The sequence below is a fragment of the Lampris incognitus genome, chromosome 18 (genome assembly GCF_029633865.1).
Source record: "Lampris incognitus isolate fLamInc1 chromosome 18, fLamInc1.hap2, whole genome shotgun sequence".
In the NCBI taxonomy this organism is placed as follows: Eukaryota; Metazoa; Chordata; class Actinopteri; order Lampriformes; family Lampridae; genus Lampris; species Lampris incognitus.
In genome coordinates, this window is record NC_079228.1 from 40,827,385 (window position 1) to 40,854,032 (window position 26,648).

At 49.4% G+C, this 26,648-nt stretch overlaps 1 protein-coding gene across 1 annotated transcript in view; it reads left to right on the forward strand.

The window, feature by feature from the left end:
• LOC130128538 (class I histocompatibility antigen, F10 alpha chain-like) overlaps nucleotides 1-23,428 on the forward strand; it is a 32,410-nt gene extending 8,982 nt beyond the window's left edge. Inside the window, exons 3-8 of the mRNA XM_056298163.1 lie at nucleotides 14,634-14,912; nucleotides 18,879-19,199; nucleotides 20,073-20,165; nucleotides 21,015-21,032; nucleotides 21,266-21,326; nucleotides 22,327-23,428. Of these exons, the coding sequence (XP_056154138.1) occupies nucleotides 14,634-14,912; nucleotides 18,879-19,199; nucleotides 20,073-20,165; nucleotides 21,015-21,032; nucleotides 21,266-21,321 (767 nt within the window). The 3' untranslated portion in view covers nucleotides 21,322-21,326; nucleotides 22,327-23,428. The remainder of the gene's footprint in view (nucleotides 1-14,633; nucleotides 14,913-18,878; nucleotides 19,200-20,072; nucleotides 20,166-21,014; nucleotides 21,033-21,265; nucleotides 21,327-22,326) is intronic.
• Nucleotides 23,429-26,648: the final 3,220 nt, after the last annotated feature.

Consider the following 26,648-nt stretch of genomic DNA (forward strand, 5'->3'; position numbering starts at 1 on the left):
ATCCTATGATGTGGTGTCAGCTCTCGGCAGCTCAACAGCAACCAGAGTGGTGAGCCTCCTCACAAATCCTCCGCAGCAGGAGAAATACGAGACACTCAAGGCTCAGCTGGTGAAAACTTTTGAACGTTCTGACGCTGAGCGGACCAGCTGGCTCTTCTCTCTACAAGGCCTTGGTGACAGTAAGCCGTCTGAACTCATGGACAGGATGCTGGATCTCCTGGGAGCACAAGCCCGACTTCATCTTCATCCAACTGTTTCTGCCGCAGCTGCCTTCTCAGGTCCGGGCTGCTTTAGCCAATGCCGCCATCACTGACTGTCGTGTTCTGGTCGAGGAGGCTGATAAGTTTTCCCTGGCTGGTCAACAGCACTGCGCCGCCGCGTTTTTTCCAGACATTTTCATCACTGCCTGGAGACACAACAGTCGCCGCGCAGCAGCAGCTCCTCAACGGCGGCAGGATCACAGCCGGTGTTTTTACCACGCAAAGTCTGGACCCAAGGCCAAGCGCGGCGGGAAACGCCGGGGCCGGCGCTCAGTAGTGGCCATGAACGTCGGCCGAACTGGCAGGCTGCTTTTCATCAAAGACTCAATTTCTGAACGGCAGTTCCTGTGCGACATGGGCGCGCAGAGGAGCGTCCTCGGCACGGATTCCCTATGCGCCTATGGGCTGCTGGTGGATGTCAAAAACCTCCGCTTGATTGACGCTGTCACTTTCTGCTTGTATGCGTGTACTCTCAGCGAAGCGGACTCCATCAGACTGTCTAGCATGCTCTCCGCCGCAGACCATTTTCTCCGGCTTCTTTCTGAGTTTCCGGTCCTCATGCAGCCCACCTTCTCGTCTTCCAACTCCAAGCATGGAGTGCAGCACCACATCGCCTCCACTGGCCCACCGTCTATGCTCAGGCTCGGCGCCTTGACCTGGCCAAGCTCATCGCCACCAGGGAGGAGTTCAAGAATATGGAGCATCTCAGCATCATTCGCCGCTCCAACAGCCCGTGGGCTTCACCCCTCCACATCGTCCCAAAGACTGGCGGCGGGTGGCGCCCGTGCGGTGATTACCGCCAACTCAACAATACAATGACACCGGACCTACCGAATCCCACACATCCAGGATTTTTCCGCCCACCTGGCTGGAAAAGTCATCTTTTCCAAAGTGGACCTCATCCGTGGATACCATCAGGTGCCCGTCCACCCACTGGATGTCTCCAAAATGGCGGTGATCACCCCATTTGGACTGTTCGAGTTCCTGCGCATGCTGTTAGGCCTCAAGAACGCCGCGCAGACATTCCAGTGTCTCATGGATTCGGTGCTACGGGACCTGCCTTTTGTCTGTGAGTGTTCTCATTCATCCAGGTCATGGTTATCAAAAGGAGTTGAATCAGGTAAACATCAGGACACAAAGAGCCATGGACATCTATAGCTCTGACAATGACTCCAAGAGGATACATTCAGAGTCTCATCACCAGCCAGTCAGACTAGCTTGGTCTAGTCAGAAAGGACGAACTGAGGAAGCCTCTTGGATGAGAGGCGAAAAGTCTTCACGGATATATACCAAGTCCAGTTGCACTTGATGCAACTCCTTTGGAGAACCATGACCTGGATGAATGAGAACATTCACAGACAGCAAAAACAGCGAAACAATGTGAAAACACCCTCTGGTGGCTACGCTCATTAGTTCACCTCACACCAGCAGATAAATCAGTAGAAGAAGAAGAAAAGACACGAGACATTCAGCTAAAGAGTAGAACACAGACACACAAGACACACACACACAAGGCAGGGATGACCTGCCTTTTGTTTTCATCTATTTAGATGACAACCTCGTCTCCAGCATCTCCAAAGCGGAACACCTGTCCCACCTTCAGACTCTTTTCAAGCGGCTCAGGCAGCAGGGGCTGATCGTCAATCCAGCCAAGTGCCAGTTTGGGCTGACAACCATCAACTTCTTCGGACACCGAGTCACCGAAAACGTCAAAGGTGGACGCCATCATGAAGTTACCATGACCCTACAGGAGTTTCTCGGCATGGGGAACTTTTACCACCGCTTTATTCCCCGAGCTGCTCAACTCATGCGACCCCTGTATGAGGGCCTGAAAGGTAATGCCACCAAACACACTGTGGACTGGTCTGCGGCGCGGGACAAGGCGCTTGTGGACACTAAGGCTGCTCTGGCTCATGCAACAATGCTGGCGCACCCATCACCCAAGGCTCTGATCACCATTACTACAGACACTTCTGACTACGCAGTCGGGGCAGTGCGCGAGCAGTGGGTGAACTGCGCTTGGCAGCTGCTTGCTTTCTTCAGCCGACAGTTATGCCTCAGCGAATGGAAGTATAGCACCTTCGATCGGGAGCTCTTCGCTCTCTACCTCGCCATTCGACACTTCCGTTCCCTGCTGGAGACCCACCAGTTCACGGCGTTTGTGGACCACAAACCGCTGACGTTCACCATGGTCAAGGTGGCTGAGCCATGGTCCGCCCGCCAGCAATGACAGCATTCCAGAGTTCACCACGGACGTACAGCATGTTGCTTGCAAAACCAACCTCGTCGCTAACTGACCAGGGCGCCTACCTGGACGTGCAGGCTTTCAGGACGGCTGTCACAGGGCTGCAGTTAGAAGACGTGGCTTTCGACAATGCTGAACTTGGACCGACCTGTTGCACTTGCCCAGCCCCCACAGCAGGGACGCCCTCCTACCCTGCCCCCACCTCCCAACAAGGCCCCTAAGGTTCCTCCACCACCCGCCCTACTCCCATGCCGCCACAGAGTCCTTAAGGCCCCTCCTGTAGGCACCCCGGCCTCCGTAACTGTTCGGCAAAACCGTTGTGGCCGGGCCATCCGCCTCCCTCCACGTTGACTTTTTTTGTTATCATGGTGAATTCTGGGGGGACGTATGTAGCTGACTATATGGGCACAATTCACCATAATTGGTAGACACAGGCCCTTTAAGAAAGGGTTTCTGGGCTGAGAGGGCGGAGCGAGGACTAGGTGGGTTGGAGCAGTGCGATGTTGTTGATTTTGTACAGAATAATGAATGATACCCGCGTTCGTGTAGTCAATTAGAGACATTGCCGTCTCTTCTATCCTGCAATTTCCACAACACACACAGTATTGTTAAAAAAGGTGTGACATAGGACATTATTGCAAGGGAGGACACATAAGAAGTAGTCCAGGTCTGCTGCAGACTCCCTGACTTTTCCACGTGTCTCCTCCCCGACACTTCCGTGTTTTTATCAAAAGCTCGTGCGTCAGTTGTGACGTACAGCTGAGCCAATCACTCAGAAACACGAACAAAGGACGACAGGACCACATGAACACACATACAGGGCTGTGCACATACAGGAGGGAAGCATATTATAGGATTACACTTCATAGTTGTTAACCACTGCTTTGTGAAGCTGGCCTAGAAACCAGATGAATCCTATTTCAACTGATCAGAACCAGAATCACCTTTATCGGCCCAGTGAGCCTCTGCACAGGAGGAGTTCGACCCTGGTACACAGCAGCTTCCAGCACCTGCAGACGTCCCTCACACAGCAAAAGAAAGAAAAGAGAGAGGAGAGGTGGCGGTGCTGCAGGTTCTTCCTCATGGAAAGTTGATGAAGTCGTTCACCTGGTGGAGGTTTAAACTGTGGGTGGTGACGTGGTATTACTGCCTACAGCGGAGGTGATGGACGACACTGACTCTTAGTTTACATGAGCTGGCAAGTGGACGTATCCAGCAAGAGTCTGTAAAAAAGACAAAGGAAAACCAAACAGGCTTAAAAATGATCAGACGTGTGGGGGGGGGGGGGCTTGTTTGAGGATGGGTGGTGTCATGACAGGAAGTGGTGTGGAGATGTGTTGGATGACGTTTCACCGTCAGGCGCCCTCTGAACCCTTCCATTTAGATGTGTTTAACATATGTCATCACAGCAATGCTGCACTAGTAGCTCTTTGTTGCCATGTCCTCTTCAACATCAGGACCCAACAGGTTTTATTTGACATTTTGTGAATCCACTGCGTGTCACACAGAGCGGTGGTAAAACCGGATCACATAGTTTTTGTGGACGGCGGTGTGAGGATACAGACTGTGTCCTCACAGTTTCAGAGGTTTTCCTGTTTCTCACACACAGTCTGGAGTCCAAACTGGTCCAGACTGCCTACGAAGACCTTAAGTTATTCACAAGGACACTTCTTCTGTGACTCCGGGCTCCCTTAAAGACGAACTGCACTTGTTTATATAGAGCAGCCTCAGGATAGGAGGGGTGGGGGAGAGGAGCTTGGGGTAGGGGAGAGTGTGAGACACTTGACTTTTAAAATAACCTTTATTTACATCACAGGATAGATGTCCTTCATTCCCACCGTGTCAACATTAAATCGTTAAGCTAAAAAAAAAAAACCAGGCGTCATTACTGTGGCTCAATTAAATTACACAGACACACACACACACACACATTTATACTATACAATCGACATATACCAAACACATCTCACAACAAAAAAATGTTCCATCATAGACCTGTGTGCAACACAACAAGAGTGACCTGCACCAATCAACAGTTCAATAAACATCGTCAGTCTGTTCAACAAAAACTGCGGAGAGGATTGTTGCAAGTGTAGGTGCATATAAATAACAGGCAGAGTCGGGCTGTGTCTCTTAGTAACGTGTATTCACCGGCTGTGCCCATAACGCAACTGAGGCATGTTACACAGGGCAAGTATACATCAATCAGTGCCCCCAGGGGGAGCTGTTGGCTGCCTAACATTACCCCACAACATCTCCCTTCCTTTCGTAGAATACAATACCAAATAATATAATGGATAGTATTAGCCATTAGAACATTGGTGCTCATATCCCAATATTAAATAGTGCAATGGAAATAGTGCATCAAGAAGGAACAGCAAGTCAATGTCAACCAAAACCTCTGCAGAACAATAACGACAAAATGGTAGCATCAGAACATCCACAAGACCACTGAATACGAACATTAGAAGTGAACATCACAGTTTTTGTTTAGTTTTTTTTTTTTTTTAATGTCCACAGTCCAGTGTGTGTGTGTGTGTGCGTGTGCGTGTGCGTGTGAGCGTGTGTGTGTCAATCTCAGTACAGTGTATGACCTAGAGGTCAAGTCTTTCTGGAGGCTTAATCTGCCTCCCGCTCTGGGAGAAGGCCCGGCCCTGTAACTCACGGCATGGTGTGGTCACAGCCTGTGGGGGAGATGGCGGCGACCTCGGGGCTGACGACCTTTGAGACATTACAGGGCTGCTGACGACTTCCTCCATGCTGCCCCCGCTCACATAGCCCCCTTCAGCTGCACACGCGCCCACAGGCTGCTCCGGTGGCCGTTCTGTGTGGGCTGACAGCTGTGGAGGGGCGCCCTCTGCTGGTCGGAGATCAACCCTGTTGCGACGGTACGTGGTTCCCTCCACGTTGACGAGATAGGACCGCGGTCCCACCTGCTGCAGGCATACTCTTCTCCTCCATCGGCCCGTCCTGTCACCCGGGATTGGTTTCATCCTGACAGGCTGGCCGACGTTTAGCTCTGGCAGATCCCTCGCAGTTCTGTCATATGTCAACTTCGCTGCCTGATGCTTCACCCTCAGCTTGTCTGTGACCCCAGTGATGACCTGAGGTGCTAGTAGCTGGTCGGCCACAGGGAGAAGAGTTCTCAGCCTCCGTGACATCAGCCGTTGTGCTGGGCTGCAGCGCATGTCCTCAGTGGGCGTGCTTCTCCAGTGTAGAAAAGCCTTCCAGGGGTCTTCGTCGGCCCGGTCTGCTTTTCTGCATAGGCCTTTCACAATCTTCACTGCAGACTCTGCTTTGCCGTTAGCTTTTGGGTGTCTCGGGGAGGACATGACACGTTCGAAGCCCCACTCCCTCGCAAACGCCCGAAACTCTCCACAATCAAACTGACCTCCGCAGTCGGAAATGACCCGGTCAGGGATACCGTACCGTGCAAACTGCGCCTTTCACCTTCGGATGGTCGTTTCTGCCTACAGGTCTGGGAGTAGATCAATCTCCCAGAAGTCTGAATAGTGATCCACCATGAGCAGGAAGTCCTGCCTTGCGTAGCTGAACAAGTCCATGCTCACCAGCTGCCAGGGACGTGTGGGGAGCGGGTGTGACATCATAGTCTCTTTCTGTTGCTCGTGTGCATACTCGTTACACACTGAGCACTGCTGCACATAGTCTTTGATTTCCCCCTGCATATTTGGCCAGTAGAGAGTATCCTGGGCCTGTCTATAACAAGCCTCACCCCCCACGTGGTTGTAGTGAATCCGTTTCAGCATCTCAGGACGCATAGCTTTCGGAATGATGACACGCTGGCTCCTAAAAAGCACATCGTCCTGTGCGCTTATTTCATCTCTGATGGCCCAGTATTCTCTGATGGCTATGGGGCTCTCCTCTTTGTGTTCTGGCCATCCCTCCAGCACGACCGACTTGAGTGTTTGAAGACACACATCCTCCTCTGTGTGTTTTCGAATCTGTGCGAGGCGTTGGCTGGTGACGTTTAGATAGTCTGCCTGCTGAATGGCTGCCGTGTCGTACTGCACCTGTTGCATGCTGCAGACCATTTCACGTCAGTACTGATTGTCCGTTCTCTGTGGCGGGGTGGTGGCTCTGCTGAGCGTGTCACTGATGTACATTTCTGGGCCTGGCTTGTACGTCACCGTGAGGCAGTAGTTCTGAAGTGTGAGGAGCATGCTTTGAAGGCGCTTTGGTGCACTGAGAAGGGGCTTAGTGAAGATTGACACCAGCGGGCGGTGGTCGGTCTCTGCAGTCACATCACCCCTCCCATATAGGTAGTAGTGGAAGCGTTGACAAGCGAATATGATGCTCAGGCACTCCTTCTCAATCTGTGCATAGTTTTGCTCCGTCTGGTTCAGCGCGCGGGAGGCGAACGCGACCGGCTGTCCCCCCTGAAGCAGGCAGCAGCCCAAACCGGTCTGACTGGAGTCGCTCTGTATGGTGACTGGCTTGCTGACATCATAGTAACGTAGTACTGGCACCACTGAACGCTTTTTGATTTCTTTCATAGCAGCATCATGTTTGGGCAACCAGTGCCACAGCACACCTTTGTCCAGCAACCTTCTCAGCGGTTCACACACCTCTGACAAGCGGGGCATGAACCTCGATAAATAGTTAACGAAGCCGACACACCGCTGAACGCCTTTTGCATCCGTGGGGTTTGGCATGTCCAGGACTGCCCTGACCTTCTCAGGATCAGCTTTGAGGCCCTCCACCGACAGTATGTGGCCGTGGAAGCGGACCTCCCTCACACGAAACTGTGGCTTTTTTATGCTCAGCCTCAGCTTCACTTCCCTGCATCTGTCCATCAGAGCAATGAGGTTTGCGTCGTGGTTGCGAACGGCCTCCTCCTCCGTGTCCCCACAGCCGACTATGAGGATGTCATCGGTTATGGGCTCGATTCCTTTCAAACCGGCCAGCAGCTCATGTTGTTTCCTCTGGTACAGCTCTGGTGCGACTGACACGCCAAAAGGGAGCTTCAGCCATGCTTTCTACCCCACGGCGTCCAGAACGTTGTCATCAGGCTGCTCTCCTCATCAAGGCGACACTGCAAGAATGCGTCGCGCGCATCCACCAAGGTGAAGACACGTGCCTTAGGCAGCTTGTACAGCACGTCATCTAAAGTGGGCATGAGGTAATGGGACCTTTTCAGGGCTCGGTTAAGTGGCTTGGGGTCGATGCAAAGCCTCAATTTGTCTGGCTTCTTCACTATGACCAGATTGCTAATCCAGTCTGTGGGCTGAGTGACTGTGGTTAAGTGTCCATCCTTTTCATATTGGTCCAGCTGCGCCTTAACAGCTGCCTTGAGGGCCACCGGGGCATTTCTTGGTGCGCACTGGACAGGGGCCACAGTGCTATCCAACTCGAAGTGAACATCACCCGGCAGTGACTCGACTGGGCTGGTGAACACGTCATTGTAAGTGTTAATGAGACAGCCTTTGGTTAGCTCACCTGTCTTGCAGTGCTCCACTTTATTCAGCTCTTCGGGAATGGTGAAGCGTATCAAGCCAAGTCTCTCGCATGTCTCCCCTGAAAGCAAGGGCTTCTGGCTGGTGCGCACGACCTCAAAGTCCAGTCTGTGCGTCTTGCCCCTGATGACACACTGTGTGCTGTACACGCCCATTGAGCTCATCCACTCACTGTTGTAGATTCTCAGCCTGGTGAGACTTTTCTGAAGAGGCGCTCTAGGCGCCAGTCTCATCTTGTCTTTCAAGCTCATCACGTTGCAGGTGGCTCCAGAGTCAAGCTGGCACCTCTGGACCCCTCTGTGCAGTGGCAGGTTTACAAACCACTTTTTCCTTTGAGTGTTCACAGCCCCCACGCTCTCAGCCGTGTACACATCCCTCTCATCGCGGTCGTTGTCCTCCGGGTCCCCTAGCGGCGGGTCATCCACAGCATTCAACTGACGTGCTTGCTGGCCTCTTTTCATGCATACTTTGGCAAAGTGATTAGCAGTGCCACACAAGCGACATTGATTTCCAAATGCGGGGCACAGGTCTCGCCCCCGTCTGTGCGGTGTGCCACAGTACTTGCATTCACCTGTGCCTCTCTGTGGCTGTGCAGATGTGTTGGTGGGCTCGGATGGCCTGCTGGTAGGTCTCCGTCCTGGTCGCTGTCCATGTGCTACATTGATGCTCTCCGCAGTCACAAAGCTGCTAAGTGACATTGATTTTAACTTATTGTCCAACACCTCCGCTGCACGGCAAATGTCAATAGCTCCCTCCAACTTAAGCTCCTTTTCTCTTAGCATGCATCGTCTGGCGCCCTCATCAGTTGTACCAAGAACAAGCCTGTCCCTTATAAGCTCGTCTCTTATAGCTCCATATTCACATGTGGCAGCCTTTTCTCTCAGTCTCGTGACAAAAGCATCCACAGGTTCTCCTTCCTCTTGTTTAAGGTTGCCAAAAACATACCTCTCAAAGATGAGGTTTTTGGTAGGTGTAAAGTATTCCCCCAGTTTGTCGAGTATCGCTCCGGCGTCTTTCTGCTCTTCCGCTGTGAGTCCCAGGTTGTGCACGTAAACATGGAGGCATTCCTTCCCCATTAGCCTCCGGAGCGTCGCTGCCTGCACCGGCTTCTCTGCCTTGTCGATCCCAGTCGCAAGCAAATAATCCTCAAACTCTGATCGAAAGCTAGCCCAGTTGCTGTGAAGATCCCCAGTCATTTTCATGGGCTCCGGTGGCGGAATATTGGAAGCCATCGTCTTGGCTCGATGCTAATGCTAGCAGGCTAACTGAAACTTCTAGCTACGCTTAGTAAAAAAATAAACGCACACTGTTCAAGAAACAGGCAACGTAAGACTCACGTTGGGTTCCAATACAGCTTCTGACACCATGTTGCAAGTGTAGGTGCATATAAATAACAGACAGAGTCGGGCTGTGTCGCTTAGTAACATGTATTCACCGGCTGTGCCCATAACGCAAATGAGGCATGTTACACAGGGCAAGTATACATCAATCAGTGCCCCCAGGGGGAGCTGTTGGCTGCATAACATTACCCTACAACAAGGATGTCATAAGGTGTACACAAAACAGCTACTGGTGTCCAGTTTTTTAAAAGGGCTAAATCTCCCTTCTTAGGCAGCAGAGAGAGAACTGCACGCCTACAGGAAACCGGAAGTGTCCTTTTTTCAAAGCACGCTGTAAAAAAGTCCAGAAGATCCTGTCCCTCAACACTCCAGAAGTGTTTTTAAAAAAGTCGGCTGGCCGGTCTTCCATTCCTGGAGCCTTGCCCAACGCCATCTGAGCCACAGCAGCAGGCAGTTCATCCAGAGTCATGTCCAAGCACCGTGTATCCTGTTCTGCTGGACCCAGCTGAGGAAGGCCCTGTAGAAGCTCCGCAGCAGAGCCCACATCACAGCCCTCTGCCCTGAACAAGTCCATGTAGAAGTCCACTGCACATTTCCTCATCTCAGTGGAATCTTTGGTCACCTGTCCATCAGGGAGATGAAGACACACCATCTGTTTTGTTCTAACCACTGTCTTCTCTTAATCAAAGAAGAAAGCGGTTGGTGCATCCATGTCTTGGAGTCCAGTGAAGCGTACTCGGACTAAAGCTCCTTCAGCTCTCGCTGAAGGGGTCCAGTTGCTGGTTTTTACAGTGTAGGAGAGTGTCATTCTGGCGATCAAGGCGTGAGCCAGAAACATCTTCCAGGTCACCATCCAACACAACACATGCTCCAGGATTAATGCTACTCAATTCGTCTTGCACCATGTCAAAAAGCCCTCCACACTCAGAGACATTGTTTGGTGCATAAACATTAATAAAACTAATCATAAACTCCTCAACTTCAGCTGTCACCATAAGGACCCTGCCCTTCACAACCTCTGTGCTGGACAACATGGTTGCATGTAAGAAGAAAATAAAATGGCAACTCCTGCACTAAAATGCGTCCCGTGGCTAAGGATATGCTGTCCTGCCCACCATAAGCCCCAGTCTATTGCATTTGTGTCGTCACTGTGTGTTCCTTGTAGAAAAACCACATCCAGTCTTTTCTGCTTGAGAGGGAAAGAAAGACAGACCAGTAAGAAACCAGACAGAAGAGGACAGCTGAGAAGAAACAAGTGTTGTATGGTCATGGTACATCTGAACTGAGAGTTTAATTTTCTTCACCATGTCTGCCATAGGCACTTTTAAACCTCTCCTTAGACCAGTGACATGCTTCTTGAGGCGGTAACGTTTCTTGCTATCCAGTACATCCAACCCAACATCCTGCCGCAGTGTAGTAACTGACAAACCCAACATACTGCCGCAGTGTAGTAACTGACCAACCCAACATTCTGCCGCAGTGTAGTAACTGACCGAATGAATTTGTCAGCGTCAGGAAAATAATCCTTGACATTAACCGATTTACCATATAGCTCATCTAGAAAACTGTTAATCTCCTCCAATGAATTTAAGTTTACAGACTGAGAATTACTGTCCGCTACAGACACACTATCACATCCAGCTTCACGCTTCATAGCAGTCACATTGTCACGCCAACCAGCAGGCTTCATCACCTGCTCCTCTGCCCTGCTGTCCATCTCAACCTGCAGCTTCTCTGCCGCCTGTACTGAAACCTGCTCCAACCTCCCCATGTTGTCTTACCTCTGCACTGTCCTGACCACAGGGTCAGCTCCCCCCCCCCCCCCCCGCTAAATTATCTGTAGACACAGTGCCGCACGCACCAGTGGCCCCGACCACGGAGCCACCAGCCTCACTATGCACAGGGGATGCAGTCCCCATTGTCAGCTGCAGCAGACCGTTGCTCACCACTCTCAGCCACTTCGGCCTGCTGCTCACCACCATCAGCCACATCAGCCCATGGCTCACCAGCGTCAGCCACCTTGGCCGCATCGGCCTGTTGCCTGCCACCATCAGCCACATCGGCCCACGGCTCACCACCGTCAGCCACCTTGGCTGCAACGGCCTGTTGCCCGCCACCATTAGCCACACCAGCTGCAGCGGCCCGCTGCTCACCGCCGTCGGCCACCTCGGCCCACTGCCCGCTGCGTGCTGTCTGTGGATAAGCAATCTGCTTGTGACCCACATCTCTACACTCAAAACACTTCGTCCTGGAGCTAGCATACACCATGTAGAAACCCTCCTCATACTTAACATGGAAAGAGACGTTCAATGTTTGGGTCGGAGAGTCCAAATACATAAAAACATGTCTCCGCAGAGACTGAACATGCGTCAGTCTGGCATCATCACAACCCAGATTCACCGTCCGGAACCCACTCGCAGGCTTCCCGAAGCGCCTCAGTTCTTGCGCCAGCGCCTCGTTGGAAATAAAGGAAGGGATTCCAGACATGGTGAGCCAGGTGGAAGGCACCGCCAGTGGGGAAATGAGTGTAAACTCATCGTTTACCAGTAAGCCATTTTCGATCAGCTGGTAGACCAAACCCTGTTCCTTCAAAAATACAACCACCGCTTTATTCATTCGTGAAGCAAATGAGATGTTTCCATGCCCCACCTGTTCTCCTACCGCCACCAGCACCTGCTGCACTGTGGTACTGGGCTGCAGTGCTATCCTCACTCTGTGCTTGAAAGACAGGGACGGCATCTCAGGGGACGCCCTGCCCGGCACGAAGCATGGCTCACTGTCCACCAAACACACCAAACTACTCTAAGAACAACCACAACTACAAAACAACCACACAATAAACACAGTAGGGAAAAAATAGAGGAAAAAGTCACAGATTCTCCGCCCAAACTCACCACGCTCTCCACCACCAAAGTCTTAGCATGCAGTGCAGAGAGAGAGAGAGAGAGAGGAGAGTGGGAGAGTGAGAGTGAGGAGGAGAGAGAGAGGAGAGGGGGGAGAGAGAGAGAGGAGTGTGTGAGAGAGATAGGAGAGTGAGAGAGAGAGGGAAACTTTGCAAAATGGGACAAATGCCCAGTTGAAACCCTGCAAGCAGAGTTTTCCAAGAACATCTTGCATGTACAAAGAAAAACAACAAACAATGCATGCAGGGCAGAATGAGGTCAATATCCATTATTTTATTTCTTGATTTTCTCCCAATTTAGTGGCCAATCGATCCCTATTTTAGTTCAAACACCCACCCTCTTACTGCATGTGTTCGCCAACTACATCTCTCCGGCCGGCAGTCTGGAAAGAGACGCCTCGCCACTCTCGTGACAAGGCGAATCCAGGCAGAACCACTGCTTTTTCCGACACACACAGAGACGCATTCATGGGATGAACACAAGCCGACTCCGCCCCCCTCCCGAAGACAGCGTTGCCAATTATTGCTGCTTCATCGAGTCTGGCCATGTTTGGATCTGACGAGGCCGAGTCACGAACCCCGGTCCCCAGTGGACAAATCGACACAAAGCCGATGCTTAGACCGCTACACCACCGCAGACCCGTCAATATCGATTATTAATCACAGCTCAAAAGAGTGTATCATAATAAAAAACAGTGACCCCCACTCATACCATCACAAAGCCCTGACATGCCAAGACCTAAGCAAAGAAAAGAGTCCCCTCTGCCAGCTGGTCCTGATGCTTAGTTCACTCAACAATACTGACAACCCACAGCCTCGAGACTTAGTTCACTCAACAATACTGTAAACCCACAGTCTGAAGACTTAGTTCACTCAACAATACTGACAATCCACAGCCTCAAGATTTAGTTCACTCAAAAATACTGACAACCCACAGCCTCGAGACTTAGTTCACTCAACATTACTGACAACACACAACCTCAGGACTTAGTTCACTCAACAATACTGACAACCCACAGCCTCAAGACTTAGTTCACTCAACAATACTGACAACCCACAGCCTCGAGATGTAGTTCACTCAACAATACTGACAACCCACAGCCTCGAGATGTAGTTCACTCCACAATGCTGACAACCCACAGCCTCGAGATGTAGTTCACTCAACAATACTGACAACCCACAGCCTCGAGACGTAGTTCACTCCACAATGCTGACAAGCCACAGCCTCAAGACTTAGTTCACTCCACAATACTGACAACCCACAGCCTCGAGACGTAGTTCACTCAACAATGCTGACAACCCACAGCCTCGAGACTTAGTTCACTCAACAATGCTGACAAGCCACAGCTTCAAGACTTATTTCACTGAACAGTGCTGACAACCCACAGCCTCGAGACTTAGTTCACTCAACAATGCTGACAAGCCACAGCTTCAAGACTTATTTCACTGAACAGTGCTGACAACCCACAGCATCGAGACTTAGTTCACTCAACAATAATGACAACCCACAGCCTCAAGACCTAGTTCACTCAACAATACTGACAAGCCACAGCTTCAAGACTTAGTTCACTCACCAATACTGGCAACCCACAGCCTCGAGACTTAGTTCGCTCACCAATACTGGCAACCCACAGCCTCAAGACTTAGTTCACTCACCAATACTGACAAGCCACAGCCTCGAGACGTAGTTGGGTGTGTTTGAGTGTGTGTGTGTGTGTGTGTGTGTGTGTGTGTGTGTGTGTGTGTGTGTGTGTGTGTGTGTGTGTGTGTGTGTGTGTGTGTGTGTGTCTGTGTTTACATATATGTGTGTTTGTGTGTGTGTGTATGAGTGTGTGTGGGTGTGTGTGAGTGTGTGTGTGTGTGTATTTGTGAGTGTGTGTGTGTGTGTGTGTGAGTGTGTGACCGTGTGTGTGAGAGTGTTAGTATGTGTGTGTGTGTGTGTGAGAGGTGTGAGTGAGTGTGCGTGTGTGTGTGAGTGTGTGTGTGAAAACCTTTCCTTCCTCTTTCCTGAGATGAGAGTGTATCAGGTGGTGTAGGGAGGACAGGTGTAGAGACTGTGTTGTGGTCCCTCTGGGTCTCTGTAGTGAACAGGGTCTGGACTCTTGAAGGTTGACTGTGTCAGGACGTGTCTCTGCTTTAACACTCTCTCTGTCTCTCTTCTCTCTGTCTCTCTTCTCTCTGTCTCTCTTCTCTCTGTCTCTCTGTCTCTGTCTGTCTTCTCTCTGTCTCTCTGTCTCTGTCTCTCTTCTCTCTGTCTCTGTCTCTCTGTCTCTCTTCTCTCTGTCTCTCTGTCTCTGTCTCTCTTCTCTCTGTCTCTCTGTCTCTGTCTCTCTGTCTTCTCTCTGTCTCTCTGTCTCTGTCTCTCTGTCTCTGTCTCTCTGTCTCTCTTCTCTCTGTCTCTCTGTCTCTCAGGCGTCCACATTTTTCAGGTCATGCGTGGCTGTGAGTGGGACGATAAGACTGGAGAAGTTAATGGATATGAACAGGTTGGTTATGATGGAGAAGACTTCATCGCTATGGACCTGAAGACAAACTCATGGGTCGCTCCGGTACCACAGGCTCTCATCACCAAGCTGAGATGGGATCGAGACGGAGCTCTGATAGCTGTCTGGGAGAACTACCTCACCCATGAGTGTGTTGACTGGCTGAAGAAGTATCTGCAGTATGGGAGCAACCGTCTACAGAGGACAGGTAGAGTCACATGACCTGATGTGTTGTCATGGACACAGCAGTGTTCACATGTCTCTACTGTTTCTAATGTACAGTAACATTACAGGGGTCTTGGACTCGTGTGTACACACACACGGTACACACAACAGCATCGTGGTTTGGCTTTGTTTACACTGACCAGGCTTTATTTTTACTTCATTCCATCTTTCTTTTTACCTGCCTCTGTTTTTTATTCTTTACCTCTCTCTGACTCTCTGCACCTCCCTACCCCCTTTCTTTTTCTCCCCCTATTCGTGGATCTCTCTCTCTCTGTGTCTCTCTGTCTCTCTGTCTCTCTCTCTCAATATGTGCTTTATTGGCATGACATACGTACATTTGTGTACATATTGCCAAAGCATGTAAAACAACAACACAATACAACAATGATCATAATAATAACAACAATGATTATAATAATAATAACAACAACAGTGATTATAATAATAACAGGAACAACAACAATGATTATGATATTAAATAACAACAGTAGCAATAGGTGCCGTCATCCACTGTCTCTCAGGTTGTGGCAAGATAATATAAATCTTGCTGCAATGCTCGCCGCTGGCCCCCCTCCCAGGACCCCCCGCAGCTTACCTGCGTCGTCCATTTCCTGGTACTCTGGAATCACGTGTTCCAGTTCCTTGACAAAAGCCCAGCGCTGTTTTTCAAATCTGTCACATTTAAGGAGGAAGTGCACCTCTGTCTCCACCTCATCTGTCATGCACTGACCACATGATCGTTGCTCTTTTGGCAACCACGTCTTTTTGTGTCTCCCCTTTTCAATGGCGAGACTGTGGTCACTGAGCCTGTATTTGGTGAGGATCTGTCGCTGCTTCCTGTCTCTGACAGTTAAGAGGTATTCTTCCAAATCATAGTTTGTTTTTAGGGCCCGATAGACTTCTAGTTTGTTTTGAGTTTTGATTTCAGCGTTCCAATGTTTCAGATAATTGTTCTTGCTTTGTTTTATAGCCTGATTTATCGTAAACTTTGTTTGGGATGCAGTGCTGGCCTGAGGTTGGTTGGTCTTAGTATTTGTTACAGGGTTAATGAGTCTCAGAGCCAGCTGCTTCAGGGGACTCTTTTCGGGGTTCAGTTCTTGGGTTTTTAGAGCTTTAAAGTGCAATGTATTTGTTGGGCTTGTATTTAAGTGCATCCAGAAATTTAGAGATCTTTTTTGTACATTTATTAATAATGGAAACCGGCCTAATTCTGCCCTACATGCGTTGTTTGGTGTTTTCCTTTGTATTTTCAGAATCATTCTACAGAATTCAGCATGTAGGGTTTCTGCTGGATGATCACAAGATGATCAGCAGAATAATGATCTCTTATACGGTAAAAGACCGCAGCTGAACTGCCTCCTGCGAGAGAGAGCTGAAGGAACTTTAGTCGGAGCACACTTCACCAGACTCCAGGACATGGAGGCATCAACCACTTTCTTCTTGGGTTCAGAGAAGTCAGTGGTTCAGAAAAAACAAATGGTGAGACTTCATCTCCCTGATGGGAAGGTGACCACAGGTTCAGCTGAGATGAGGAGACATGCAGTGGACTTCTACACAGACTTGTTCAGGGCAGACAGCTGTGACCTGGACTCTGCTGCAGAGCTTCTGCAGGGCCTCCCTCAACTGAGTCCAGAGGAACAGGGACATGAAGCTTGGACATAACTCTGGATGAACTGACTGCTGCTGTGTCTCAGGTGGCACCAGGAAAGGCTCTAGGAATAGATGGATTACCATCAGACCTTTTTTTCTGTTCCGGCATTTTCTGCTTTACTTTAACAGAGACAGGAAAGGGAGAGGGAGGATGACACGCAGCAAACGGCCCGGGCCGGATTTGAACCCAGGCCACTGTGGTAAGGACTCAGCCCCATGTGGCACGTGCTCCACCAGGTGAGCCACCGGGGCGCCCCGTCAGACTTTTTGAAACACTTCTGGAGTGTTTTGGGACAGGAAGTTCTGGACATTTGTAAAGAGTGTTTTAAAAAGGGGACACTTCCAGCTTCCTGTAGGTGTGCTGTTCTCTCTCTGCTGCCTAAGAAGGGAGATTTAGCCCTTTTAACAAACCGCAAACCAGTTTTTTGTCAACCAGTCAACTTTTATGCACACACTATAAAATTCTCTCCAAGGTTTTATCAAACACACTGAAAATATTTATTCAACTGTTGGTTGGTGCAGGTTGGTCTTATATAAAAAGGCTCTTCAGCCAGAGTTAACTGGGGGAAAGTGAGGCTTGTTTGGTGGGCCAGTGGAGCTTGGGGAGCACTCCTGTCTTCCTGGGGGCCTTAGGTGGGAGAGAAAGGTATTCAGATCTTAGGAGTATATTTAGGAAGTGAGGACTTTCAGAGGCAGAACTAATAATAATAATAATAATAATAATAATAAATCAATCTTATATAGAGCTTTTCTACTACTCAAAGTCGCTTTACCATAAATGGAGTGAAACAAGACGACAGATGAACATAACACAGACATACAGGGGTGGATGCCAAGTTGCAGTTGGATACTGGACTTCCTCATCAACCGCCCCCAGACTGTAACACTGGGCCAACACACATCCTCCACCCTCATCCTGAGCACCGGTGTACCCCAGGGTTGTGTGCTGAGCATCCTCCTTTATGCACTGTTCACACATCACGGCCAATCCATCCACCACTCAAACACTATTGTGAAGTTTGCAGATGATACCACAGTCATCGGGCTCATTCAACGATGAAGCGGCGTACAGGGAGGAGGTTCAGAACCTGATAATGTGGTGTGCTAACAACACCCTGGTCTTAAACACCAAAAAGACCAAGGAGATTATCGTGGACTTTAGGACCTCCATCAAGATCACGCACAGTGCTGTCCACATCAACACGGAGGCTGTGGAGAGAGTCCCCAGCTCCAGGTTCCTGGGAGTCACCATCACAGAGGACCTCTCCTGGACTGAAGAGTCCTCAGCAGTCACAAGTAGACACAACGCCTTTATTTTCCCAGGAGGCTAAGGAGCTCCAACCTCCCCCAAAAACTGCTTGTCAACTTTTATAGATGTTCAATGGAGAGCATGCTAGCAAGCTGCATGACAGCCTGGTACAGCAGCCGCATCAAAGCTGAGAGAAAAGCCCTCCAGCGTGTGGTGGAAACAGCACAGGACATTGTTGGCGTTGAGCTGCCTTCACTAGAACATCTTCACAGCACTCACTGTGTGAGGAGCACTGAGAACATCATGAAAGATATTACACACCCTGCACACCATCTGTTTCAGCTCCGCCCATCAGATATGCTGCCACCATTGGGCACGTGCCATATTTGCATATATCTACTCATGTGTCATGTTAAGCCACTTCATATCTGTCTACCGCACCTTTACTGCATTTTTGCTGGTGATGTTTTGTAACTCGTAACTTTATTTTATCCTTAACTGTATTATATTTGATGCCTAATACTGCTCATGTTTTGTACTTCTACTGTTTAGACGCTGTACTTTTTATTGCTGATATTTTATATTTATCTCTTTTGTGTATGCACTATTTTGGGGTTGACACACCTGCAATTTCTGCTTGGCACAATGACAATAAAGTTCTTCTGATTCTTATAAACTTCTTATTCGCTACTGCCAGTTTAGCCATCTGGCTGAGCCATAAGAACCGGGCCTGGGTGGTGGACTGTGTGGACCCCGTGCAGGTTCTTACAGGACTGCTGAAGGCTCGGTGCAACATGCCTACTACAAAATGGTAGACAATCTGGTGGCTTTCAGCTTCAAACTGGCAGCCAGGGAGTATTGTGCTCAGTGGGAGATGAGGAAGACCTGGTCTTCTCTTTCTAATCGGTGTAAAATGGGGAAGTCATGGCTGTGTTGTTGACTTGTGTTTTCGCTTTCACTTACGTAGCTGCTGTCCTTTTGTCTGTATACCTATTGTAGTGCTTAATAAAGGGCTTTGTCAACCTCTCTCTCTCTCCCTCCCCCCCCCAGTCCCTCCCTCAGTGTCTCTGCTCCAGAGGTCTCCCTCCTCTCCAGTCACCTGCCATGCTACAGGTTTCTACCCTGACAGAATCGTGATGTTCTGGAAGAGAGGGGAAGAGGAGCTCCAGGAGGAGGAGGTGGATCATGGTGAGCTCCTCCCCAACCATGATGGAACCTTCCAGAGGAGCGTTCACCTCCTCGTTGACCTTTCATCAATGAAGGCTGAGGACTGGCAGAAGTACCACTGTGTGGTTCAGCTTTCTGGGATGACGGATGACATCATCACCAAACTGGACCCATCACAGATCAAGACCAACTGGAAAGATCCTGGTTAGTTCTGTTGTTTCTGTTGAAGCCTTGAACAGAGACACAATGGCCTAAGTAGGTACTAGTCAAAGACTGACTTCTGTGCCTGTCAGTCATCAGTCAGTCTGGACTTCTTGATGTTCTTGTTAAGGTACAATCAAACTGTGGTGTGGACTATTTCTGGTGTAAGAGCAAATTCACCTTTGTCTTAATGAAGGAAATGATGAATTGATGCATTGCTCATAGGGGGAAAAAGCTGGAAGATTTTTATTGCTTTAAGTGATTCAAAACCTCCATTAACAAAATGGTAAAGACAAATGGAGCATGACTAACAACTTAGAGCCACTTCATCCATTTGAGCCTTGGTCTGCGGTCACACCAGAAACTGGCACAGTGAAATTCCTCCATGTCCCTTGTGGAATAGTTACAGAAAACTCTCAACTCAAATAAATGAATGAAAGCTAGTATACTGTCTACTCCTGCTCCATGCCTGACTGGAAGCCATGAGGCCTATTTTCTCCTGGAGCAGTTTACTTTTTGGCAGAGCACGGTAGTATAAAATTAGATGGTTAACGAAACGACAGCTTCCTGTATTTACTGGCTCTAGTGGCTGCTCCGTCAGACGTCACAACAGTCAGAGCAGCTCTGTTATTGTCGACGGAGCAAATTCAGGTGTCACCGTTCACCAAGTTTGAACTCGACGTGAAGTGATCGAGGCCGACTCACCTTGCACCCAGATCCAAGTTCACTTATTGTGACGAATTCATTGATATGAATCAAATTCACCACGAAATTTCACATTCAGCAGTGCTGGTGTGACCGCAGCCGAAGGCTCACAAGGATATATATTTATGTGTTTGTGTATACATACACACATATGTGTTTTTTAATCAACAGTCAATACCATCCCCATCATCATTGGAGTACTTGCTGCTGTCATCTTCATCATCATCGCAGTCATTGGTGCCATACTGTACCAGAAGAAGAAAGGTGAGGGAATCACATGAAATGGTTCAAATGTTTGATTTGTTGTTCATCAAGTTGATATTCTAGAAGTTTAGATGGCTGTCTTATCTAGCCTCTCACTGAGTCTTAGATGTACAGTAATACTGAGACAGCTGGAGAGAGAGAGAGAGAGAGAGAGAGAGAGAGAGAGAGAGAGAGAGAGAGAGAGAGAGAGAGAGAGAGCTAGAGAGAGAGAGAGCTAGAGAGAGAGCTAGAGAGAGAGAGAGCTAGAGAGAGAGAGAGAGAGAGAGAGCTAGAGAGAGAGAGAGAGAGAGAGAGCGCTAGAGAGAGAGAGCTAGAGAGAGAGCTAGAGAGAGAGCTAGAGAGAGAGAGCTAGAGAGAGAGAGCTAGAGAGAGAGAGCTAGAGAGAGAGAGCTAGAGAGAGAGAGAGAGCTAGAGGGAGAGAGCTAGAGAGAGAGAGCTAGAGAGAGAGAGCTAGAGAGAGAGAGAGAGAGAGCTAGAGAGAGAGAGAGAGAGAGCTAGAGAGGAGAGAGAGAGAGAGGAGAGAGAGAGAGAGCTAGAGAGAGAGAGAGAGAGCGAGAGAGAGAGAGAGAGAGAGAGAGAGAGAGAGAGCTAGAGAGAGAGAGAGAGAGAGAGAGCTAGAGAGAGAGAGAGAGAGAGAGAGAGATTGTTCTGAAGGTATTGTCTGATCTACTCCAATCAGCGTCAGAGTAACTGAAAATACATCACCAACATCCTGACCAACCCGACACTTGGGTCAAGGGTCATGTGGAGATGTGGTTCAGTGGCGGGAGGGTGAACAGGGATCATATATCATATATGGTGTTTTCCTCTGTGACACCCTTAATCATTTGTTTTATGTCTTTATTTCAGCCAAGCGCCCTCCACCTTGTAAGTAGAGGTTTTTTACTTCATGATCAGGTGGTGAAACTTTCACACCACCTTACTGATGCAGAAGTGCCATTATTACTGTTCCACCATTTTACAGCTGAGGAGAAAATAGGCACTCCAAAAACTAGGGCCAGTTCTGGCCTTGTGGTCCAGCCGTGGCTTTGCTTCACATGTTGTAGTCCAGCAGCTTGCTTCAGGAGAAGGTTGTTAACGGACTGTTTCTGACCCCACAGCTCCTGACAGCGGCTCTGAGCTCTCTCAGAAACTGAACCCCGGTGCTTCACACTGAACTAAGTAAGTCTGGTGTCCATGGATCTACCACATGTTACCTGCTGTGCTGTGTTGTGTTATAGCGCCACCACATGGCGGTGTGTGAAATGGTTGGTTGGTAAGGGTGGTCCTCAAAGTTAACAGGTGTTTGACCACCACGTCCTCAAGGCACTTTGAATGTCCTGACTCTCTTTGGAGCTGCAGAGCCGACCTTTGACCCGAGCTGGTTTTCCCACAACATGGAAGGTTAAAGTGTCGCTACCCAGGAAATATGAACATGTGTATTATAAACTAACATCTGCCCTCATCAAATGAATGATGAGACAATTAAAACAGGTGATGGTATTTTATGAATAATTATGTCCTTGGTTGACAGAATTGTCCCGTGTTTACTGGAAAGGTCGTCGATATGTTTGAATGTTTAAATGATGAATTTATAATAATGATTTATACATTTTGTTTGCTGGTCTTCAAAGAATGAACATGTAGTGTGTTGGGACGGAGCCTCTTAACGTTTCAGTCCTGAAGCTTTAAATGCAAAAGCTCTTTTTTGACATGTGCTGTGGTGGTGTATTGAAGACAACAGCTAGTTCACAAACATCCAGACCATGAACCTGTTTGTGGTCGCTCACTTTAATGCTGCCCTTCACGTAGGAATGTCTTAGGGTGCATGGGGGTTTCCATCTTCATCACAGCAGCCAAGTGAGGAAGAAGAGGGCAGCTGGTGTTGGTGTGAGGAGGAGGGGAAGTGGTTGTGTGTCACCAGCAGCTGTGACAGGACAAGCTGGTAGAGGAGCTTTACCAGCAGACAGAACAACATGGATGAGGAGAACTCAGGCTCAGCAGCTGGTCTGCTTTGGTTCTGCTGACTCTCCTTCAGTGTGAATGGAGCTCTGACATTTGGTGTGGTCACTCACCACCACCACGCCTCTTCCTCACTTAGAGAAGACCAGCATCAGGACCGTAACGCAGACTGACACGTGCACATATTTCCTGTCTTAACTGTGGTTGTGTCTCTTTGTAGGTCTGAGGACATGTTGGGGAATCAAGCAGGAAGGAGCCCTCTCAAAATCAGCTTTTAGTTTATAATTTGGGAATGTGTCAGTTAAAAATCAGTCGTGAGTCATAATGAAGGTAACCGGTGTGGGCAGTTACACACGACATGCTAAAGGACAAAAGTCAACAATCCATCACAGCTGTAGAACAAACTAATAAGCTCACACACACATGAAGAACAGTGGTGACCCGTTGGATCAGACCTTCTCTGGTATGAAGAGAAAATCCCTCATAAAGCATTTATATGAATGTGGACTCATTAACATGGTGTTGGAGTGAAACTCCAGTGGTAGTTGAAACCAGTGAGCTGCAGTAAATTGTGTGTACAGATCCTTTTCCTAATCCCCCTCCCACACATCACATGACTCCCCTGCAGACGACAGGTTAGAACAGCAGCATGAAGAAAGAAGTGATGGAATATCAATACTCTCTACTTAGAGGAGGAGGGGCGCACTATTTGTCTCCAGATGAATTCATAAAAGCTTCCCCGTTTGTCAACACAATGAAACCCCCCCCAAAACACAACTAGCACACACACACACACACCTTTAGCCTCCCCCGTGACATCCTCCCCCTTCACTCCACCCTTCAGGGCACCACCTCTGTGATGGGTTGTTGTGCAGCATCATGACGTCCCGTCTTTTCCTCCACATGTTCTTCTCAAAGCTCTGCTTGCAGAATGGACACGTCCTCCTGATGCAGCATCCGTCTTTGGAGCATCAGCAGGTTGACCTGTTGTCCGCGTGTTGTGTTTTCTCTCTGCAGCAGATTGTGTGGTTAAAAGTTGTAGGTTGTTGTTACCCTCATACTGCTTCTGCTAAGTGACGGGTAGTGTGCAGGATGTGTGTTTCTGGGCTGTAGCTGAGCTGGTAGAGAATTAGGTTTGATTTGCTGGATATTTTTCATGTCCTGTAAGATGTTATCTTGATTTATCATAACTTGGTTGAAGGGGTTTGGTTCTTTGTTGCTATGTGTGACCATATTTACAGAATATATGCTACAGAAATGTTTGCTGTTTGCTTTGCTGAGAAATGCTTTTAATGGGGGGTAAACTGCCTTAAACTGCTGGTTTCTGTTAAATAAAGTCCTCAACATGTCAGAGTGTCTTTCTGTTCAGCAAGTCCACACACGTGTTCATCAGCGTGTCTGAGCTCACAGTTTAAAGGAACACCGCCTGACTTCCAACTGCTGACACACAGAACCGGTCTCTGGACCTGGACTGTAAGGCCCGTGAACCAGAATTCATATTCAATGTGGGCAAGTTTAATGATGACGCTTTACTTACACCCCCCTTTGAGCTGACAAACACCTGCACACATCAGGAATTTCCCCCCTTTTCCCCCTCAGTTGTTTCCAGCCAATTACCAAGTACAATTGGGGAGAATAATGGCACCCCCCCCCCCCCCGTGACACAGCTTTGAGACTGCTGTCCAGATGAGCTTCCAGAGCAACGGGACGACATACTGAAATGAATCTGACAGGACAAATTAAATTTAAAAGGCAACTTGTCTGTTAGAAGTGGTTGTTCTGCCTTAATCCGTTAAACTCCAGGGGCTTAGTCATGTCTTTACTGAAAAGGTTAAACAACCTTCATAATGACGTCACGGCGGTGTTGTGAGTCCAGAAGGAGGTTGTGTACACATGAAGTGCATGGCTGTTTGGTTACTCCAGCAGGCTGGAGAACCATGGATGAAGGAGAACATTCACAGACAGCAAAAACAGCGAAACAATCTGAGAACGCCCTCTGGTGGCTACTCTCATTAGTTCACCTCACACCAGCAGATAAATCAGTAGAAGAAGAAGAAAGGACACGAGACACTCAGCTAAAGAGTAGAACACAGACACACAAGACAGAACATGGTGAGGGAACCTGTAGGCTCTGGCATGGCTTCCAGCCTGCACCTCCTCCCCCTCCTCCTCCATACCACAGACACCACATATCAAAAACACACACATCCCATCCCTAGTACCTCTCACCCCACACACTGCTCCATCTAACCACACTCCAGCACCACCCTCCCTTCTGCCCCATCACAACAACAGTGCTCCCCTCCACACCGCCCAGTAAACTCTTCCTCCCTGACACAAGTACACAACACATTAACATCATCATCATCATCATCACACTCATTATTCTCACACTCCATTATTAATGACTAATTATTACATTGCTGAACAGCTGTTGTGTCTTAATAAAAAGTCTAAACTCTCACATTCAACACTGTTCCCCTTCACTGTCAGGCTCCTCCACATCCTCCTACACCCACCTCATCCATCACCCCCTCCCACACGTTCTCCACACCCACCCTCCTCCCTCCTCTCCCACATACATTTCTATCTCCCCTTCCTCACCCAGCACAGCCTCTCTCTCCATCACACTGACCCATTCTCTCAGCACCCCCCCCTTGATCTTTCCCATCATCCTCTCTGCTGTTCCCAGCCTCATTTCCTCACCCCTTCCCCTCACTTCTTCTACCACCACCTGTGCCCTCATAAACCCTGGTACACACTCACACACCACACCCCTTATCTTCCTCCACCCGCTCCCCGCGTCCCCCTGTTGTAGCCCGTCTCCCCCCACACGTGATGTGTGGATTTAAAACACTGGTTGTTGCCACGCCTGCTTCACCTCCTCACATCCATGCTGCACACATCCCTCACACTCCCCCCCACGCTCCCAGCACCTCCTTGTACCACTCAGACCCTCCACTCAACATGCCTTTCTTCAGCTGCATACACACTCCACCCTCCCCACACCTCCACCTTTATAAATGGCCTCCCTTCCAAACACCCTCCATATGTGAGGCCTCTTGTTTCTTAGATATCTAACCATCGTTTTCAGCCCAGGTCTTTCTGTTTCACCCCGAAACTGATCAGCTTCAACCCACCACCTTCATACTGGTTTTCCATCACCCCCCTTGCTGTCCTGACTCCCTTCCCCTCCCACAGAAACTCCCTCACCATTCTTTCCACCTCCTTCGACGCTCTCTCAGCCACATCCAACACATTCATCACACACACAAGCGGACTCACAACTCATCCATTCACAACCACCACCTTCCCTTTCAGCTTCACCCCTCCACGTTCCCCAAACCCCGACGTCTTCCTCGTCTTATTCATTATCTCTTCATACTGTACATCTCTCCCTTCCTCGTCCTCAGCCCCTAAACTCACACCCTGAAATCCTCCTTCTTCTCTTTTAATGCCGTCGTGCATCCTTCTGCTCCACCCTACCAGCCGATGCCCCGAACCAGCCCTCTCCACCCTGTGTAACTACCATGACCTACCCTACCAGATGCCTTGTTCACTTCTAACTCCTGGCCAGCCCTCCTTTGTGTGCCTCCATAAGGTCAGTAGTGTCTGTGATGCTGCTCCTCGTTGTGTCTGCCGTGACCCCACCTGCGGTGCTGTAGGCCTGTGTGCTTCCCACCACCTCCTCTCACTCTTTACCCTGGCGGCTAACGCCCTCGCTAACTCTTTATAGCCACCGTCTAGCAGGCTAAGCGGCCTGTAGTCTTCTAGTCTCTGCTGCCCCCTTTCTCGTAAGCGATGCTGACCAACCCTGTTGACATGCTACCTGCTGCCACCCGCTCCTTTTCTTCTGCCCACCTACAGAATCTGTGTCCCGCCGGCACCGAGTCCTCCTCTGTCAACTCTGTAAAACCCTCCAGCTAAACATCCATCCCTGCCCTCTTGCTCCTGCCTCACCCTGCTATGGCTGCCTCTCTTCCTCCTGCCCCCACGTGCCCCCCACACATCTCTCCATCATCACCACCCTCACCCCGGCCTTCCCCTTATCCAGCACGTGTCCTGTGCTGTGCCTCCCTCAATAAATCCCTGTAAAGATCTTCTTCTCCTCCAGCTATCCCGACAAAGTCTGGAACCTCCCCACCAGCCTTTCCTTCCTCCTCTTCTAAATGACTCCTCTTCTGTTTCGTCTTTTCTGACCCTAAAAACCCCCCGTACATGTCTCGCCCTCAGCTCCATATCTACCCTGCTCCTAGCTATTGCCCCCATGCTCATCTTTTGTTCTACCTCCTTCAGCTCATCTTTTATTCTAATATGTCCCCTGAATCATAACCCGCCCCCCCCCTATCTGCCCTCTCTGCCTCTCTGGCTGACTCCCCCTTTACCCTCCTCTCTCGTTTCCTCTCCACCTTATTTCTGCTATAATCTGTACTCAGCATCTTTACCTGTTCTCTCACACTCCCCCACCACCTCCCAGGGTTCTCCTCACACACACTCTCATTCTGTCTTCTCATCATCCCCTCCCTCACCACCTCCTCATAT